The sequence below is a fragment of the Nematolebias whitei genome, chromosome 12 (assembly GCF_014905685.2).
Source record: "Nematolebias whitei isolate Nwh7 chromosome 12, NemWhi1, whole genome shotgun sequence".
NCBI classification, from domain to species: Eukaryota; Metazoa; Chordata; class Actinopteri; order Cyprinodontiformes; family Rivulidae; genus Nematolebias; species Nematolebias whitei.
In genome coordinates, this window is record NC_056509.1 from 43,025,689 (window position 1) to 43,045,161 (window position 19,473).

At 38.9% G+C, this 19,473-nt stretch overlaps 1 protein-coding gene across 1 annotated transcript in view; it reads left to right on the plus strand.

Annotated features, from left to right (window-relative positions):
* Positions 1–19,473, plus strand: part of map3k5 (mitogen-activated protein kinase kinase kinase 5) — a 107,801-nt gene that overhangs the window by 32,166 nt on the left and 56,162 nt on the right. The window contains exons 3-6 of the mRNA XM_037685930.1: positions 1,203–1,226; positions 8,141–8,334; positions 12,364–12,532; positions 14,571–14,677. Coding sequence (XP_037541858.1) covers positions 1,203–1,226; positions 8,141–8,334; positions 12,364–12,532; positions 14,571–14,677 — 494 coding nt within the window. The remainder of the gene's footprint in view (positions 1–1,202; positions 1,227–8,140; positions 8,335–12,363; positions 12,533–14,570; positions 14,678–19,473) is intronic.

A 19,473-nucleotide genomic window follows, 5' to 3' on the forward strand; every position in this document is an offset into this window, starting at 1 on the left:
TATATATATATATATATACACGCCGTTGAGTTTAGATTAGTGAAAATTTACAAATTTGCACTGTTCGATTGTTGTCACTGTGTTAGAGAGAGTAAATGTCATGAATTTGACATTAAACATAATCCAAGTTGAAGTGTTACATCATTTTCAACCCCCTTTTGGGCATCTGCATTTGGTAGCAGGCCAAACTGACAAAGACCATGCAGAATAATGTAGTGTTTTAATTCCACAGCAGACAAAGTCATGTAGTTTCTGTAAGTAGGTCTATGGAGAAAAACATATCGGTATCGTTTATCGGCCAAATAAGTTTTAACATATCGGCATATCGGATATTGGCCAAAAATCCAATATTGTGCATCCCAATATTGTGCATCATGTCTTTCCCTATGAGCTCTGTTATTGCTCGAGTTATTTCCACGTGCCGTTTTGAATTATGTTCATACGGAGTAATAACGTCGAACAGTTCGGTCAGTGATCCCTGTCGGCTGGTACTTTGCTTACTTCAAGTTGAAGCACTGGTCGTTGACATTCTAGCCATGCATCTATCATAAATGGCTTTGTGGTGTATTTTTAAGTGTTGATAAAGATTTGTGGTGTTACCTCGAGAGGTAGAAACAGCAGCAAGGCACGTTCTGCACAATGCATGTCTTCTTTGTCATAGCCAAAATAATTCCAAACAACGGACGTGCTGCCGCTCTTTGGTACCAAACGTCCAGATGTGTCCGCTTCTGTCGAGCCTGACTCCTCTGTGCAACCGGTTAAAGCGATTTGACTGGTCAGATCACTGACCAGTCAAATCGCAGCGTTTGTGTTTAGAAAATCTCGTTTTATCGTATCGCGATATTATCGCAAACGCAATTAATTGTTACGCTCACCTCCAAATGATCATTCAATTTAAAAAAGTTTATTAAAAAAAGAATCTCCAACTCGCTTCATGAACGTCCCACGTTTGATCCCGTGCGTCAACTGGCCGAGCCTCGTCTTGTTTTTCGACAGATCCTTCTAACGACACGAGACCCCATCAGTTGCAGCTGTTTTTCCTGATATTAAAATGTTTGCTTGTGACTTTTAACACGACTGATTTGATACATCGATGATTGAATAACAGGATTAGTTTTTTTTCAGCTTCACTGTTTAAATCGCCCGTGGGAGAAATGTTCTGGTCCAATCTCTGAATATGTTTTTCTTTGCTCTTCTTTCAGGAGATCATTTGCCAGAAGAACACTGTAAGTACACAAAACATTTTCTCCTCGCCTTTGCCTTCTTCACACGTTTCTCACCCGTTGCTCACACATCTCACATGATCTGCTGCAGAAAATATGCTGGCTTTCTTTCCCGTCAGGGAGCTGAGGGTCTAATGCTTCGTGTTTGTCTTCACAGTGTTGGAGGAGGTTTTCACTGTGAGCATGTGACAGATGATGAATGCAAAACAAAACTTCTTTCACTTGCAGCGTGTTTCTCATGAGCTGCAGCTGCAGAAAGGATGCACGAGCTCTTTGTAGAGAATTTGACTTGCAAAAACTGGAACATTCAAATAAGGGGCTGCCCTGAAACTGAGGAAATCCTGTTTATAACTGACAGATTGGACTGAAGCAACTATTAAAATCAATACTCATACACAGAATCCAATCCTAAACTCGGTTTTTGGCTCTTTTAACACATTTTCACTCTGTTTAGTTGTGTATCTGTGCACCAGCTGGTTATTTTGTGCAGAATATTGCAGTATTTATTTTTTTACATCTACTTCACGTTTAGGACAGGATTTATATGTGAATGCAAAAATATAAGAACATTAACACAGATAGCGTAAAAATAAGATCCAAGACAAAACATAGGATGTTTTGCCATATCAGTCTTTGTGCATCTGTCTATTATACAAGTAGTAGTTTATTTTAGTATATATATATATATATATATATATATATATATATATATATATATATGTGTGTGTGTATATATATATGAAGGTATTTTAAATCCTTCCCACACTCTAGCAATATTCTAAACAATGTTTCTAAACGCTCTAAAAGAGCACAGCATGTCATGATTTCAGCTCCCCGTCTCTGCTGCTTTCAGCCACCTGCAAGTGCTCTTGGCCACGCCCACTTCTCCACTCTGCACAGAGAGCAGCTGATCAGCTGCAGCAGGAAGTTTATCCTGCAGTATGGGCTGCGCAAAGGTGCAGCAGGTGCTAAATAATTTAAAATAATTAGTTGTAAATAAAAATTCCGTGCCGATCGTGCGGCTCATCCATCAAACAGCCATTTGTGTGTCACGTCCAGTCTTATTTTGAAAAACCGCGCTAGAGCGAGGCCACGATAAACGAACCGGGAAGTAGCGAGGAACTACTGTATATCTACAACTGATTACATTTAGCTTGTCAAAATGACAGTCACGGCTAATCAAACTCCGCAAACTAAAAAAAAAAAAGGCTATAACTCCATCAAAATGACAGATAATGAGATTAAATCTGGTGTGGCGGTAGTTGAGAGTTATCACCAACACATGTTTTGAGTGCTAACTGATTGAGCAAGTTATTCGCCTCAAACTTTGGCTTTAACTGTGTGAGTTCATCGTGTTTGTCTGTTAGCAAAACACCTCTTGAACCACCATTTTATTGAACCTCAGAAAGGATGAACCGCAGGCCTGCAGCCGTCTTAGATTTTAGACAAAGTAATTTCTCAGTTTTTCAGGGCATTTACCGTATTTTTCAGATTATAAGGCGCATTAAGCGAAACAAAACCGACAAGTCGAACTTTATTCAACTCGTTCACAATAACCACATAAAATGGGTTCGAGGTCGGTAAGCACAACCAGAGTTAATACATAAGGTGCACCTGATTTATATATTTTTCCAAAATGAATGACCATCTGTTAAAAGGTAAAAAGAGTTCAGTTTAAATGATTTTAAATAAAAAAGGACACGAGTTTCCTGTTTTGTTCACTCTGCTGAATACCTAAAGCTGACAGTAACACGTTTAGCTTCATCAATATTTTAAGTTTAGGCACAATATTTGGAATACGTGCAGTCAGGATATTACTTGTGAGGACGTTGATAACATCTTGCATCTTGACCTCCATCGTCTGAAGCAGCTGTGGACGTTCACGACCGCAGGGATCTGATTATCCATTAGATCCCCAGCATTCAGTTTGTGCTGTGATTTAATGCAACCCTTTCATGTCATCTACATTAATTTTATGATGTTAAATGTTCAACTTATTGTAGTCCTGAAATCTTACAGACTGATGTTCAGGAGTCGGATGAAAGGTTTCGCTCTTCTTGGTGTTTGTCTCTCCCCTGAATGCAACACGCTGTTCTGTGTGACGAGAGCTGATTATCACTCCGAGTGTGAACTCACAGACACCACTTGTATGCACTCACTGGTGTTTATTAAGAGACCTAAAGGTGCTGTGTGTTCATAAAAAACATAAATCTGAAGCTAAAATTCTCCCCGTTGAAATGTTTCCCCATCAAACCTCCAGAATATATAAAAGTCGACGTTTATTTTTAGAGGGAGCCATGCTCACCACGATGCCTTCAGGTGTGCAGCTCTGTGGGCTGACGGATTTATTTTCTGCAGTGAGAACCAGGACAACCACAAACCAGGCGTGGGAATTACCGTAAAGGCTAGAAAAGTTGCACCCACGGAAAATAATATTGTTAAATGGCGGAAAAACTGCACCAATTTTAGAAGGTTTTGTAAATGCAAGAAGAGCTGCGCTGCTCAAGTTGTTTTTTTTAAATACAGAAAAATGTGAGCAAGTATTTATGTAATTAATTTACTCTACTGACATTTATAATATAAGGCCTCCTAATTTATATTTTGTGCTTCTGAAAATACCTGTAAAATGCACGAAACAGCCAGTCATGAAACGGCTGAATCAATTTTAACAAAGGTAACAATAAAATCCTCGTCCTTTTCCTCTGCTGGTGAACTTCAGTTTTATCCAGACTCCCATAAATCAAAATTAAATTGAGCGAAGCTGCAAATAAACAAGGACCACCAGCTGTAACCGACAGCCCTGTTTCTGGGTCACACCTGTAACACCTTCCACACTGGAATATCTTTATAACTATAATAGATTCAGACACAACAGTTCACACCATAAACCACTATAATCCCAGTTTAATTAAGAACTCTGTCTTGAAAAGCAGCGGGCGAAATGCATTTATTCAAGGAACGTTAGAAATTTAATGATCTGCTTTAAAAACCTTCACAGTAGCAGGTGCGCCTGAATGCTCTCTACTTTTGGTACAACGTGTGTGACTGTCTTTAATAAATGCGTATTTAGCTGCCTTTGATGATCATTTAAATCCAGATTATTGGCCTTTAACTGTGTGGATTAAATTTATTCTCATTAACCTTTTTTTATTAGCATCAAAGTTCATGCTCAATAATCCAGGTACAAAATCCAACAAAGTTAAATCAGGTTCTCTGGACGGCTTCTTTGTGTTGAAACGTTTTGTCCTTCATCCAAAGGACTTCATCAGTCCGAGGATCCACAATAAACTCAGTCCCACAAGAGGCAAACTCTCATAGTAGGTCAACTAGTTTGATGGTAATGTGATGGTTTCTGGGGCCCGCCCTCTCCCCCGTCGACTCCTCTGAGGCAGCCATAGCCAGTTTGTTGTGACTCCTCGGACTGACGAAGTCCTTTGAATGAAGAACGAAACATTTCAACAAAAAAAAAAAAAAAGGGTCCAGAGAACCAGACTTAACTTTGCTGGATTTTTTTTTATGGGGATTATTGAGCATGAAATGTAATTGTAAGTCACATTCACTGGATTCCTCACGAGACAAATAACCTTACTGGTGTTGGACCTGAGCTGGTCCTGCAGACGACGTGTTCAGGTTGGCATCGGATCACCTGCAGCCGCCATGAAAAATGCAGGAGCTTCTGAAAGCCAACTGCCACGAGCCTCATGTGACGGCATGAATCACGCAGAGACAGAGGAGCTAAATATAGCGGCAGCATTTTGCGATCTGCTGCAGCTAACGGAACCAGAAGTTGAGGGTTTGGTTCTTGAAACCTTTCTACGCAGCCGGTGCAACAACAGGTGACGTCACAGTCCCCCCGCTGCACAGGAGGAAGTTATCTACAGGCAGCTTTCACTGCTTCACGGCTTCTCTTTCACTTCCTTTTGCTTCAGTTGGCTGTGAAAGCAGCAGCTGCGGTGCCGTCGTTCGTCTGTGAGGCGGAAAACCTGATAGATTATACAAACCAGTCTGCAGCAGCTTCCTGCTCAACTACATTTACATGTTGACCTTATTTATTTTAAATGTTTTGTTTATATCTTGGGGATATTTTAGCGGTCCATAAACGCCACGCCTGTTCCGTCTTTCTTTAATTAGCAGCAGCGGGAACCTCACGACCACTGCTGGAGGTTTATACAACGTTGACACAAACCGAAAACAGAAGCACTAGAATTAGATCTGGAAAAGAACGGTTTGCTACGGTGGCCCTGAGGTGTAAATGAACAACATTTGAAAAAACAGAATTACATTTGAAAAAACAGAATTACATTTGAAAAAACAGAATTACATTAGAAAAAGCGCAACAAAAACACAACATTTGGAAAAAGACATTACATTAAGCCAAAGAGGAAGTGGCCGGAATCACATTTGGGGGGGGGAAAAGGAATTTACATTTAAAAAAAAAAAAAACGGAATTAAATTTGAAAAAACGGAATTACATTAGAAAAAACGAAATTACATTAGAAAACCAGAATTACATTAGAAAAAAACAGAAAAATTCAAAAATTATAATTTCTGTTTTTTCTAATGTGATTACGTTTTTTTTTTTTTTTTTTTTTTTTGTGATTCCATTTTTTCTAATGCAATTCCGTTTTTCCAATGTGATTTCGTATTTTTTAATGTAATTCAATTTTTTTTCTGTGATTCCGGTTTTTCAAATGTAATTGCGGTTTTTCTAATGTGATTCTGGTTTTTCTAATGTGATTTTTTTTTTATTTATTTTTTTTTTTTTTTATGTTATTCCGTTTTTTGTAATGTACTTCCAGTTTGGCTTAATGTAATTCTGTTTTTGTTGTTGTTGTTGTTGTTGTTTTTTGTTCTGTTTTTTCAAATATTGTTTTGTTTTGGTTGTGTTTTTTCAAATGTAATTCTGTTTTTTCAAATGTTGTTCATTTACGCCTTAGGGCCACCATAGTTTTCTGCAACTGCAGCTAAAACCAACCCAAATTCCTCCTGGAGGGGAGAACAGAGTGGAGGTTCGCTCCAGGCGAGCAGCCAAACGTTCGGCTTCTCCTCGATGTTTCGTGTGCACCCGGCTGGATGAACATGCAGAGCGGTCTGTGTGTAAGAGCATCTTGGAACGAGGCTCTCCCAGCTGCAGCTTGTTGAGGTTAAAACCACAGAAACACGGTTGTTTCTGCACAAATGTGTTGGATATAATCGTGTAAAGTTACTGTAAAACAAACAAATCGCTCAGACTTCCTCCGTCCGCTTCCCTGCTGACTGCGATAAAAGGTTTCACTGGAAATAGCTTTTTGCGTAACCATTAAGTAACTTTATTCTGGTTTATCAGAGCACACATTCTTCTTCAGACATAAAATAAGTTTTCATAGAAACGTGTTTTTATCAGTGTGTGCGTTTTATTTTGTGTAATATCAAATAAAAGCACAGAACTAAGGCATGGACCAAAACGTTTTTTTTTTTTTTCAGCCTTTATTTATACAGGTTAGTCTCATTGAGCCACGGGAACTCGATTACAAGAGAGACCTGTAAAAAGTAGAAATTTCCACAAACAAAACAACAGCTGAATAATAGCTAAAAAAAAAGAAAGAAGCATAAATTACCAGAAGGAAGTTGAGAGACCACAATTGTGAACATTTAGGCTGAAAGAAGCAGAAATGAGCACAGAAAAGTGGAAATTATCTAAATAAAGCAGAAATTAGCAGAAAACGGCTGAAAAGTAGCTAAAAATAGCAGAAAGAACCTTAAATTACCAGAAGCAAGTGGAGAGAGCACATTTTTGCTGAATTAGGTTGAAAAAAGTTGAAATGAATGCAAATATTTTGGAATTGGCTGAGAAAGCTCAAAGTAGCATAAAAACAGTTGAATTGTAGCTGAAATAATTTAAACTTGCAGAAATAAGCTGAAAGGAGCACAACAAGCAGAAATTAGCAGAAACAAGTCGGACGCACAGAAATGTTGTAATTAGCAGAAAGGAGCACAAAACAGCTGAAATTAGCTGAATTTTTATTTTATTTTGCACAAAGAAGCTGAAGCAGAACAAAATGTGAACGGAGCAGTAAAAGGTTGCAAACTGATCTAAAGGTTTGAAGGATGTAAAATGAGCTTAATTAATTTTCTATGAGGGGGAAAAAATGGCAGAAAAGGCTAAATATTTCAAAAAGCTAAAGTTGCACCAATACCAAAAGTCATAGCAGGATTGTCCTGAAAGAGCTGAACGTTTTGATTAATGATTTGTTGAAATGGCCCAAAAATTGTGGAACGAGGAAAACGTACGGAACAACAATGTACAGAGTGAATGCTTCATAAACATTTACACTTTTAGACACTTAAAACAGCTAAAATACTCGTTGGTCGCTTGTTTTCAAACATTTCAGTGAAACTGAAACGGAAAGTTTGTCTATTTTCTCACAATTTTGCGTCATCACTCTGTGAGACGCTACCCATTAATGTGTGATTTTATTGTTTTTATTAATTCAATTCATTTTATTTATAAAGCACCAAATCGCAACCAAGTTGTCTCAGGGCACTTTACAGGAACATTCACACGCATAGAAAAGCCAGTTAGTAAAAGTTCTCTATCTAAGACGCGTTGAATCTTCACTTCATCTCTGTCTCCCATCCTCCAGTCCCATCCATGAAGTGGATAAAATAATTAAATTGTTGACGGTTTATTCAAATTCAACCGTGGGTCCTACAGAGTTCAACAAGCAGCATTTTCTGTTCCCAAAACTACGTTTTGTGTTTCGTTTTAATGTACGAGGCAACGCCGAGTTTAATCTTAAACAGAAAGTAAAGAAATAAATGCATGTTATAAGTGCTGTTTTCTGTGTGTTCCCACCTTTAAGTTCCCGGGCGATGCCCCCCCAGTGTCTCATCGGACAACTGTTAACGTCCGTAACGTTTCTTTGTTTCGTCCACAGACGAGCTCGGCGAACTACACCTTCATCCCGTACATGGTGACGCCCCACAACAAGGCGTACAGCTGCGAGGGCAGCCTGATGAAGGGTCTGACCGAGCTGATGCAGCCCAGCTTCGAGATGCTGCTGGGGCCCATCTGCATGCCGCTGCTGGACCGCTTCGTCCAGCTTCTCAAAGTGTCCCAGGCCAACTCGCAGTGAGTGCACCGCCGAAAGCCTGCGTGTCTTTCTGACGTCTTCCAATGGAAGCATTTGTTTTATTTATTAGCTTATAGCTAAGAAGGGATGTTGATTATGTTTATGGTTCTGGTAAGAAAGGAAGAAGTAATTACGTTTAGTTTGACTGTATGATGTCAGAAATAGATTCAAGTTCCTAAGAAGAATTAAAGTGGCAAACGGCGCCAGCTGCCATGGATGGACGTGGTGTAAAGACACAGCAAACTATGAAAACAAATAGAAACAGATCGTCCTGAACTACATTAAATGCTGCAATTTTAAGGAGTTTAACCCATTAGTTTTTCTGATGTATTCATTTTGTCAATCTGAAACGCGGGTCCACACTCAATGTAAACAAAACACTTTTATCTGCACTTCACTCATCTGAGCGTTAAAACCAACTGATGCATCTAAACTATTAGACGTCATCCCAAACGGCTCCAACATGACAACACCTTTGTTCACCTGTTCTCAGAATCAGAATCAGTCTTTATTGTCATTGCAACGAAATTACATTTTCGTGCAGCCCGTCCAAACGACATACATGGGAAGACGGGGGTGCCTGAGGCTGCAGCCTCATGAGAGGTGCTGCCTTTTTTCGTTAGACAAGAAAAAGGCAACACGAGGGAAAGGAGAGGTCAAAAAATTAAATAAAATCATATAATTTGAGGTTTCAAAAAACCTCAGCATAACAAAAGCAACATACAGATGACACAGTGAGGGAGGTCATGGAGTGCACAATTCAGCACATCTGAACTCCAGTTGTTTACATCCTCAGCTCTCGCTGAATTGCTTTGAAATTATTTGTTTTATTTCTAAGCTTTAACATCTAAGATCCTGAAATTGTACTAATTGAGAAAGTTTATTGTTGACAGTAAGCAGCTTATAGAACATTTCATGTTTGCTTTTGCGTGGACTAGTTTAATTCACGTTGCACTGCACTTATACAAATTTACATTTTATGATGCGCTGATGAAACAAATAGACATTTAGACCAACATTTATCCAGTTTTCAATCATAAATTAATTCAGAAATCCAGCTTTTGTTCATGGTTAAAGTTGATTACATACAGGTAAATGTATGTGATGTTTCCTTTAAGTGTTTGAGGAAACACTTTGAAAATTCAAGTTTGGAGAAAAAGAAGCTGAAGAGATCTATTCAGCAAACACTAACACGGAGTTCCTCCCACAGCAATCCAACATCACTGGTTTAAACGATTAGTGCATGTTTGAGTGGAAAAGTTATTTCCTTATATCTTTAAACAATATTTTAGTTGTGGTTTAACAGGTAATTTTACAGTTTCATGCAAAATATTGTACGAACTGGATGATAAGGCAGGTTTTAGGATGACAACGAGGTCATTAAGAGGGGTAGATGAGTCTGCAGCACGCTGAAGCAGTAATTCGGTGTTCATTCTGTTCAGCGCCTTTGATTTATTATCCAACCCTTCCTGTTTTTACTTTCTGTAATGATTTTTGCATGCATCCTTTACCTTTTGACTAGCGTGGCGAGCTATTCTTTTAAAAAGCCATTTGCAGCATCTTTGTTGCTGGGGTAATGTCTTCACGCTCTCCTGTCAGCAGTTGCTGCAGCAGCCTGTTAGTTCCCTGCCAGAAATAGTGACTCAGGCAGAGATGAGAAACGTGTAATTCACTGAAGGTTGTTTCTTGTGGAAACCAACATGCATAAAGTAAACGCAGCGTAGCACTTCAGGCATTATTTGACCTAAATCTCTTATTTTCCTGCCTGACAAAAAGGCCGCTATTTGTACAATTTTATTAGTAACAAAATATTAAGTGCATGAATGAGTCACTCCTCTGGTTTCAAAGGTAAATTAAGCTGAGGATCAGTGGCATAGAAATGAACATTTATGCACTGATATCTAATAATATTACCTTTTGGAGGCCAATCTCCAAAATAAAAGCAGAGGTTCAAGCTCCAATCCCTGTGGATCTCCATTGGTAACAGTGATTCATGTTTATTCACTATTTACAAAAAACAACTGGAAATTTTCTGATACATTTAACATGAACAAGCCTAATTCATTTAACCTTTTATAACAAAACAGCATGACTGGTTGTATTAAGTGTAGCACAGAGACTGAGCTGTACCACAGACACAAGTGAGAATGTTAAAACAACTACTGAAATGAGTTTACATGACCCGACCAAATGTTTTCTCACAATAATAACATGATAAATACACTGAACTTGAAATCAACAAGACGGAACCATCAAAATTAGACTTTAAGACAGTTTAAAACAATAATCTTATGTAAAAAAAATTACTGTTTTTTTTCACTTGACTTTGGGTCAAAAATGTTGTCAGACAGTAACTGAACTAAACATTCATTAGTTAAGCTGAGAATGCACTGATGCATGTGGTGACAAAATAAATTCCTCTTTATTTGTCTACTTAACTCTAAAAAGTCAGTTTGCTTAATTTATATTTTTATTTGCACATTTACCGGTAGTTTTCACCGTGACGATGGGACGTATCTTTTTCTCTGCTTCCTTAGTTTTTAATTATACTAACAGAAGCCGAAGCTGCTTCCTGCATCGAGACCGACCCCTTTAACTTTATGCAGTGACGGGAAGCCAGACACAGACAGCTCGGGACTTGAACAGTCGGAGCATTTATTGCCGTTTCTGCAACCTACACGGTACATTTACTGCTAGAATTGTATGGAAGTAAATTATGTGTCGCTAGGATTTGAATTAAAAATTTCCACAGTTTTTTTTTTTTTTTTCCCACCATTCTCATTTTGTCGCGTGCGTTCCTAATAAGTTATGAACAAATATGGCCGCCTTGTGGTTTTGGTCGCCATGCATGAACCGTGTCGCTCCCCTCTGCTGCTGACACGATAAATAAACTCCGACCGTCACCTCCTCCGTCCTCCGTCCTGTTTTTATGTCCATGTGCTCTGGACGTCACTCACAGCGCGCATGCAACAAAGAGTAAGCTCAAAGTGAGAGCGACACCTGCCCCCTCTTTCCTCTTTTGCGTTGACAAAATGTTTTAGTTTTATCGATAAGTTTGTCAAAGCACAATGTACAGAAGTAATGTTTAATAAATGTTAGGACTCTGTTCTTTGCTAACAAAATAAATTCACCTCAGTTAAGCTGCTGGTTTTATGATGATCTGGACGCTTGTCACCCACAGCAGGTGACAAAGAGTAAACTCAAAGCAAGATGGTTACCTGCTTCCTCTTTCATCTTGACTTTTTTTTTTTTGTTTTATCAAGGAGTGCTCATCGATCCTGACTTCCTCATTTTGATTTTAAAAACTGAATAAAGTCTGCTCGTTTTTAAGCAAAATATGAGGCGGTACAAACGTCTTCCATTTAAAACATCCTCTTTGAGGCCAGATAAAATCTTTACAAAACCGTATTCGGCTCTCGGTTCTAGAGTTTGACACATTCCACAAGACAAATGTGCACAAAGTCCCACGGTGACACGCCAAATAATTGTGGAAAGCTTTCAGGGAGGAGTGGAAGCTGTGGACCAGCGTCATGCGATCCCTGTTAGTGTGACGGTCAGGTGTGGCCAGATGTTGTAGGAACGATTTAACTGCCGCAACCTTTAACGTTGATCTGGTTTCAAGGCTGCATCTACAGTTGGGTTTTTTTAATGGAGAGAGAAAGTCAATATGGATATTGTATTTCTCAGAATGCAATTTTTTTTTTTACTTTATCCAAAGAAAATTTTTAAGAGTTGGAGGAAACTATATATTTTTTGTTTTCCTGGAGTGATCTATGTTATGTAAAACTGTGAGGGCACTGAGCGAATGAATTATTCTAATCGTGGCAGAATTGTTCCTCGAGGAGATCTTAAAACAGTTTTAATCAGGTGCTAATTATGTTTGTGTTGGCGCAGATCAGTTTTTTCTCAGCAGAAGGCCTCCCCTGACACGTTAAACAGGAGGTGCATTTCAGACGTCTCCTTCCAAGCAGATCACCTCTGACATGATGTCGGACGTTTGTAAATGCACTTCTTTTTCTGTCCTGCAGCCAGTATTTCCGCGAGACGATTTTGAACGAGATCCGTAAAGCTCGGGAGCTTTACACCGGCGTGGAGCTGTCGGCCGAACTGAGCCGAATTCAGCAGCGGCTGGACAACGTGGAGTGCCTTTCGGTGGACGTCGTCATCAACCTGCTGCTGACGTACAGAGACATCCAGGTACATCTGCTCAGGGCCCCATGTCCAAAAATCAACATGAGATTCTTTTCTTTAGACGAAACTTCCAATGGTGTCGTCTACATTTTTAAAGTGGGTATACTGTGCTTAGAAACCAAAGTACACGGGTTAGTGCAATGTAATCGTCAATTCATTTAGATTTTTAAGCACATTGAACATTTCCAAATTTCTGTGATGCTTATATTTGAATCAAATGAACAAACTTTGCACAACAGTTGACTTTGTATTAAACACATGTTAGCAAGCATTGATAAAACATGTTCAAGTATTAAATAGTAAGTACAGAAGTATTAATTATACAAAAAAACCAGGTTGAACCAACTCAATGTGTCTATAAAATGTTCCAAATGTGTTCGTTCTCAGGCTCCGTAGGTTTCTTTAGTCTTCTTGTTTCTGTTGCAGAGCGGTGCTTTCTTAACCATGTTGTTACTTCCTGGGCTCAAAACGATGAACAGGAGGCCCATTTATACCGATCATCAAGAGATGACTTACATGTAGCAACAATAGAGAAGACCTTTTATCTTTATCGGATGGATGGATGTTTTTTAAAATGCTGTTCTCACAAACAAACCCATATCAATTCTTATTCGCTGAAGCCACAGCCTGGTTAAATGCTTTTTTTTAAAGATATCCAAACATTTTTGACATTATTACAATTATAGTGATAATTCTGACACTATGAAGCTGAAATATGTGGAAAGAACAAAACAAGAATTGTACTGGATAAGCAAATGTAATAAACAAGAGCTGCATACCAATAGATTGTTACGGACGCGTTTAACTGCCGTTTAACATGTCAATGACACGTGCCCAATTATATTGGGCACTTTTAAGTGGGTATACAAAAAATCTAGGCTTTTCTAGTGGGTATAATCTGTGTGCCCACGTATCCCGTCGACTACACCACTGGAAACATCTATCTGCGAAACTGATTTTTTCCTGTTACCTCTAGAATTACAAATATATATATATAATTTCTGGAAAACTAATGTCTCTACACCTCAAATGTATGTCTTGGATACTTTGGACTGTCATTACGTATTTAAATGCTATGTGAAAGACTCCTTTCGCTACTTTACAATAATGTAAAAGTATTATTTTGTCCAACCTAGGCCTGTCACGATAACAAATTTCACTGGGCGATTAATTGTCTCAGAAATTATTGCGATAAACGATAATATTGTTTGAAATTTGACAATAATTAGTAATTATTTTCCCTTAAAACGATACCGCCACCATCTTGGATTTTGTAAACAAATATATTTACATCTTGATATATGTAAACTAGCCACCACTATCGTTTGAGGAAACTATGCTTTCTAATGTTTATATTGCTTTAAAATATAATTTCCTCCAATGATGGCGGCCAAAGGTTACTCTATGGCCACCATCGGCCACCACTTAGCTCCGTCAGTGCAAGGGGTGGTGGATAAAATTGCTCCTTCCACTCACCAGGACTTTGTGCCACCTCGGACAAGACAAAAAACTACCTCTATTCTTCTACACGGTGTAACTCCTACCCACTTGAATATCGTGCAAACACAACGCAGACGCTGATACGAGCTACGTCAGTCCGACACCTTCATCCCTTCAGCGGATCCTATTTTTCCTCCGTGAGTCACTTCAGACCACCTGCAGCGAGCAGAGACTTGAACCTTCCTACTTAATGTTTGCTTTGTAGTGGCGCTCGTTGTCCAGGTCCTCGTGCTCACCGAGGGCCGTGCACAGCTGTATGAATCATTCATTTCCACAACAAGCATGGCGCATGAGCTGAATTATTCAACAAGCTGTGGGTATGCTGACTATGTAGGCAAGAAGGAGGAAAAACCATAGAGAAGAGCCCACCCACTTGTAATAAAGAGGCTTGAGTCTCAGGATGAAGGTGCTCAAGAAGCTCATAAACGGATCAGATTTAGTCTGTTAGGGAAACATGTGCAGAAACGCCTCCATCCATTAATTGTTACGCTAACGAAGCAGCTGCAGCAGGATGCTCATACTTTGATCTTTCGTTACCATTCAGGACTACGAGTCCATCGTGAAGCTGGTTGAGACTCTGGAGAAGCTCCCGACCTTTGACCCCATGGCTCACCCGCATGTCAAGTTCCACTACGCCTTTGCACTGAACCGGTGAGATGGAACGCACACAAGACACAGCGACGCACGTTCCCACCTGCAGAGACAGAAGTGTTTAATTTGACAGATGACACATTTGAGCACCAGCTGGAAAGGTCTGGTTTGTTCTGTAGGAGACGCTGATTTGTTGTCATGTCACCTTAACAGGCAGTGGGGCCATCATGTAATACCTTTGTTGGTCTGTTAGCAAAATATCCCATGACCCAGTAGACAGATTTTCTTGAAATTTTTAAAAAGTAAACATCGACTCTACATTTACGACTCGTTACCTTTTGAAATCGACATATTCAAGATGGCCACCACAGGTAATCGACTTGCCCAAACTCAAAAATAGCTACAACTCTGTCATTTCAGCAGGTAATGAGCTAACATTTGGTGTGGTAGTAGCTGAGAGTCATCCCTAACACATACTCTTAATGTGTCTGGGGCATGCATATCCTATATATACAAAAAGTGGACGAAATCATCTTAGTATTTCATAAATTTGGAGTAATACACATGATTTTCAGGTGCAAAGTGAAACAGGAAGTGACATCAAGGGGGAGCTCTTAAAAAGTGGAACTCCCTGCTCTGTGTTTATTGAAATAATCTAACGCATCAGATTCTTCTGTGTTGTCAGCCATTGTTTTCATGCAGGTGTTCCCATTTGTCATCACTTCCTGTTACTGCTCATGCAAATACCTCAACAACCGTTCATCTCAGCGACATGAATTTTTTATTTTTTTTCCAATACGCTGTTATGTTTCCAAAAATGCATTCATATTTATATTTACAAAATTTTAATGTCACATGCATTTTTAATATTAACAGATCATGCAAGTTTTTGTTCAAAATGGTTGAGGAGCCTTTTTAAATTAATTCATAAATAACATTCACAAATAAAAAACGTAACATAAATAACATTCATATACGGATGTTATGTAATTTTTACAGTTTTGAATTTGACTAGAATGTCAGAATGATCCTTTGATCCATTTCAGTTGATCAGCAGCAAAATAAAAGCACAAATGATGCACTGTAAGACTGCACACATTAAAACAACAATAAATATGAAAAGGTATAAATCGGTGACAAATAAATACTGAGTGACGAACTGTTCCGTTACTAAACTGTAAATATGGATAAAATTTTTTGAGTAAAATGACAATAACTTCATCATGTGTTCCTTTCAAAGACTTATATTAAAACAATTACCCACATCGGGGCTAACTTATTTACAAAAACCTATTTTCCTTTGTGTTTTTCGTCGTACCATAAATCAAGTTGTTCCATACAGAAATAATCCATTCCTTATTTATTTGGATTTATCTTTTCAGGCAACAATAGAAACTTTTATATAATAAAGTTAGAAAGAAGGAGCCTACCAAAACACATCTTTTTCATATTTATTTTTTAAATAAAAGCACTGGCAGACGTTCTCAGTCTGCTCCTCCAGATGTTCAGCGCAGGAGGGTTTTCGCACCAGCTGTTTTTCTTGTAAACTTCCTGTGGTTTTCTTGCTGCAGCCGCCTCGATCACCAGCTGCGCTTTAATTTGGCGGCAAATGTTGAAAATGTTTTTTCCAAGCGGAGTCGGTTTTTGTGTCCGTTCCTGGGATATGACACTAAAACTGTTCCTGGGAGGGTTTTTTTTTTATATATATATCAAAGTATTTTAGTTTTTTTTTTTTTTTTACACAAACACACACCAGAAAAGAATTTTTTTTTAAAGAACACAGAACAAAATCTCCTCCCGCCCCTCACCCACACCGGATCAGTCACACATGCACAAATATCCTAAACAGGCATTGCCATGTTTTCAACATACGACACAAAAGTCCACCAGGTATCCCAAAATCTTTTAACAGAACCCTTCAGTGTATCATTTTTTTTGCAGATGGATATGGTACATATCCAATGTACAGTATATGTGCTGGGGGGTGTGGGTCCTTCTAATTGCACAGGACCAGTCTTCTGGCCAGAAAAGAGCCAAAAGCAATCGCATCCTTCTCGTACTTGCTGAAGGACGTATCCACCGGGACCACCCCGAACAATGAGATGGTGATGGATGTACAGTTTTTCCACACATCCCAGAGAAGTTGTCAACAATAGATTGCCAGTAGCTCCGCAGTTTTGTGGACAAGTCAAGAACGTATATGTAGGAGTGTAGCTCGAGTTTGTTCACAATGATTACATGTGGGGTCCAGGTTGGCTTTGATCTTGGACAGCTTGTCTTTGGACCAGTGCACCACCTTGAATTGAATTACAGCGCGTCTCAGACAGAATGAAGATGAGTAAATGTTCTTAATGATCTTTTGCCACAATGAGTCTGATATGGATTCCTCCGAGTCAGTTTCCCACTTCAGTTTAAGGGAGTCCAAACTGGACTCATGGTATGAACTGAGCAGGGTATAGATCTTGTTCCTTAGACAGTTTTATCCAAAATAAAAATGTCATCATCAGAAATCTCTCCCTTTTCTTTATGAGCAGAACATCCTGCAGACTTTTTGTTGAAGTTTATCTCAGTAAAATCGGACAAGTAACAAAACCTACTGTTGACAGAGAGTCTGGTCTGATTTAGTTCTAGTTCTAGGAAAAAAAATCTACGTCAGTGGAGGGAAAGTTGTCAGATGTCTTACACAAGTGCAAAGAGTAGAGTGGATGGAGGAAAGGTTCGGGAGTGATTTGTGATAAAAGGTTAAAGGAAAGATTCACAGGACAGTGGTGAGACCAGCTATGTTGTATGGTCTGGAGACAGAGACATGGTCAAAAAGACAGGAGACAGAACTGGAAGTGGCAGAAATGAAGATGTTGAGGTTCTCCTTAGGAGTGACAAGGATGGATAAGATTAGGAATGAGATCATCAGAGGTACAGCACAGGTTGAACAACTGGGAGATAAAGTTAGAGATGCCAGACTGGGATGGTTTGGACATGTCCAGAGGAGGGACAGTGGTTTGGACATGTCCAGATGAGGGACAGTGGGTATATTTGTAGAAGGATGTTAGAAAGGCAGCTGCCAGGAGATATGCTGTATGGATGCAGTAAGAGAGGACATGGAGGGAGTTGGAGGAGGATGACTCGCTGGGGAGACACCTGAAAAGAAGAATGATCAAAGAGACGTAATGTGATTGGGTTTAGTTCTTTAGTTGGCAGAAATGTTGCAGCTGAACCCGGCTGTGGAGTCTTGGTTCCTTTTTAAAACTCTGAAGAAGTTCTGGTGGGTTCAAAAGAGGACAGAGTTTTTCTCAAGGGAAAAATGTTTTACTCAGACTTGCTTTTTTTTTTTTTTTTTTTTTTTACTGCGTCTTTCCATCCATTCTGACCGTCTTCCCAGTGACTGTTACGGGAAAACAAAACGTTCCCACAACATTTAGCCTCGGCCGCCATGTTTGACTGTAGAGTTCAGGAGGTGACCGATTCCTACGTTTACCTGATACAACCAGATCGAAAGGACTCCGTGGTTATTACACGTTTCTGATCTTCGAGACAAATGGAGGCTACAGCTTCTTTTCATTTTTAAAACTGAATGTTTTTTTTCCAGTGAATTAAGTTATTTAACGGTGGAGTTGTCATTTGTAGAAATACACCTGACAGAGAAAGGATGCACCAGAGGTCTGACGTATACCGAATGTGTCCCAACAAAAGGTTTTAAACTTTACAAATAAAAACCATCATTTCGTGAAAGAAGGCATTTTTTTATGCACAAGTTTCAAACAATGATCTCGAGCAGTCTGCTAATATTTAATGTTTGTGTTGGAAACGGCTCTCAGCTGCCATCACACCACATTTTAACTCCAGATCCATAACGCCGCCTGGGTCAGGATCATTTTTGTGTGAGCTGTGTTCGGTTAGCTGTGGCTGCCATCTTGAATTGGGTTGACTCCAAAAGTTAATCAGTTTTAGACGTGCATCCACTGATTAACTTCTGAAAGTTTTGTTTAAATTTGTGTAGTTGTACATAAAATATTTTGCTAACAGACAGATAAGATTGGCTTCAACAGTTAATAAGGATTTCACTTGGTTTGCTTTGTGCTGGAGATGACTGTCGGCTACTATTACACCACGTTTTAGCTGCGCATCTGTAAAACTGTCCCAGTTATGCTCAGTTATAATCGATTAGCTGTAGCTGCCACATTTTGTGCACTCATTTCAACTTTTTCCAGCCTAATTCAGTAAAAAAGTGCTCTTTCAACCGCCTTCTGGTAATTTAAGCTTCTTTCTGCTTTTTAAGCTACTTTTCAGCTGCTTTTTTTGTTTGTTGTTGTTGTTGCTAATTTCAGAATTTCTCAGATAATTTCCACTTTTTTTATTTCTGCTTCTTTCAGCCTAATTGGGCAAACATGTTTTTCTGCTTTCTTCTGCTAATTTAAGCTTGTTCTAACTTTTCACCTACATTTATAGCATGTTGGCTATTTCAGCTGTTTTCAGATAAATTCAAGTTTTTGTGGTAATGTCTGCTGCTTTCATCCTAATTAACCTTTTTCTGCTAATTTCAGCATGTTATGCTCCTTTCAGCTTATTTGCTAGTTTAAACTTTTTTTGCAATTTCAGCTACTATTTACCTATTTTATGCTAATTTTAGCTTTTTCAGCTAATTCCACATTCTTGGAGCTCATTTCAGCTCTTTACACTTCCTACTGGTAGTTTAAGCTCCTTTCTGCCTTTTCAGCTACTTTCAGCTGTTTTTTGTGCTAATTTCAGCTATTTTAGCTAATTTCCTCATTTTGTGTTCTTTTCGGCTTATTTAAACCTAATTCAGCAAATATGTGTTATTTCTGCTTTCTTCTGCTAAGTTAGGCTTATTCATCCAT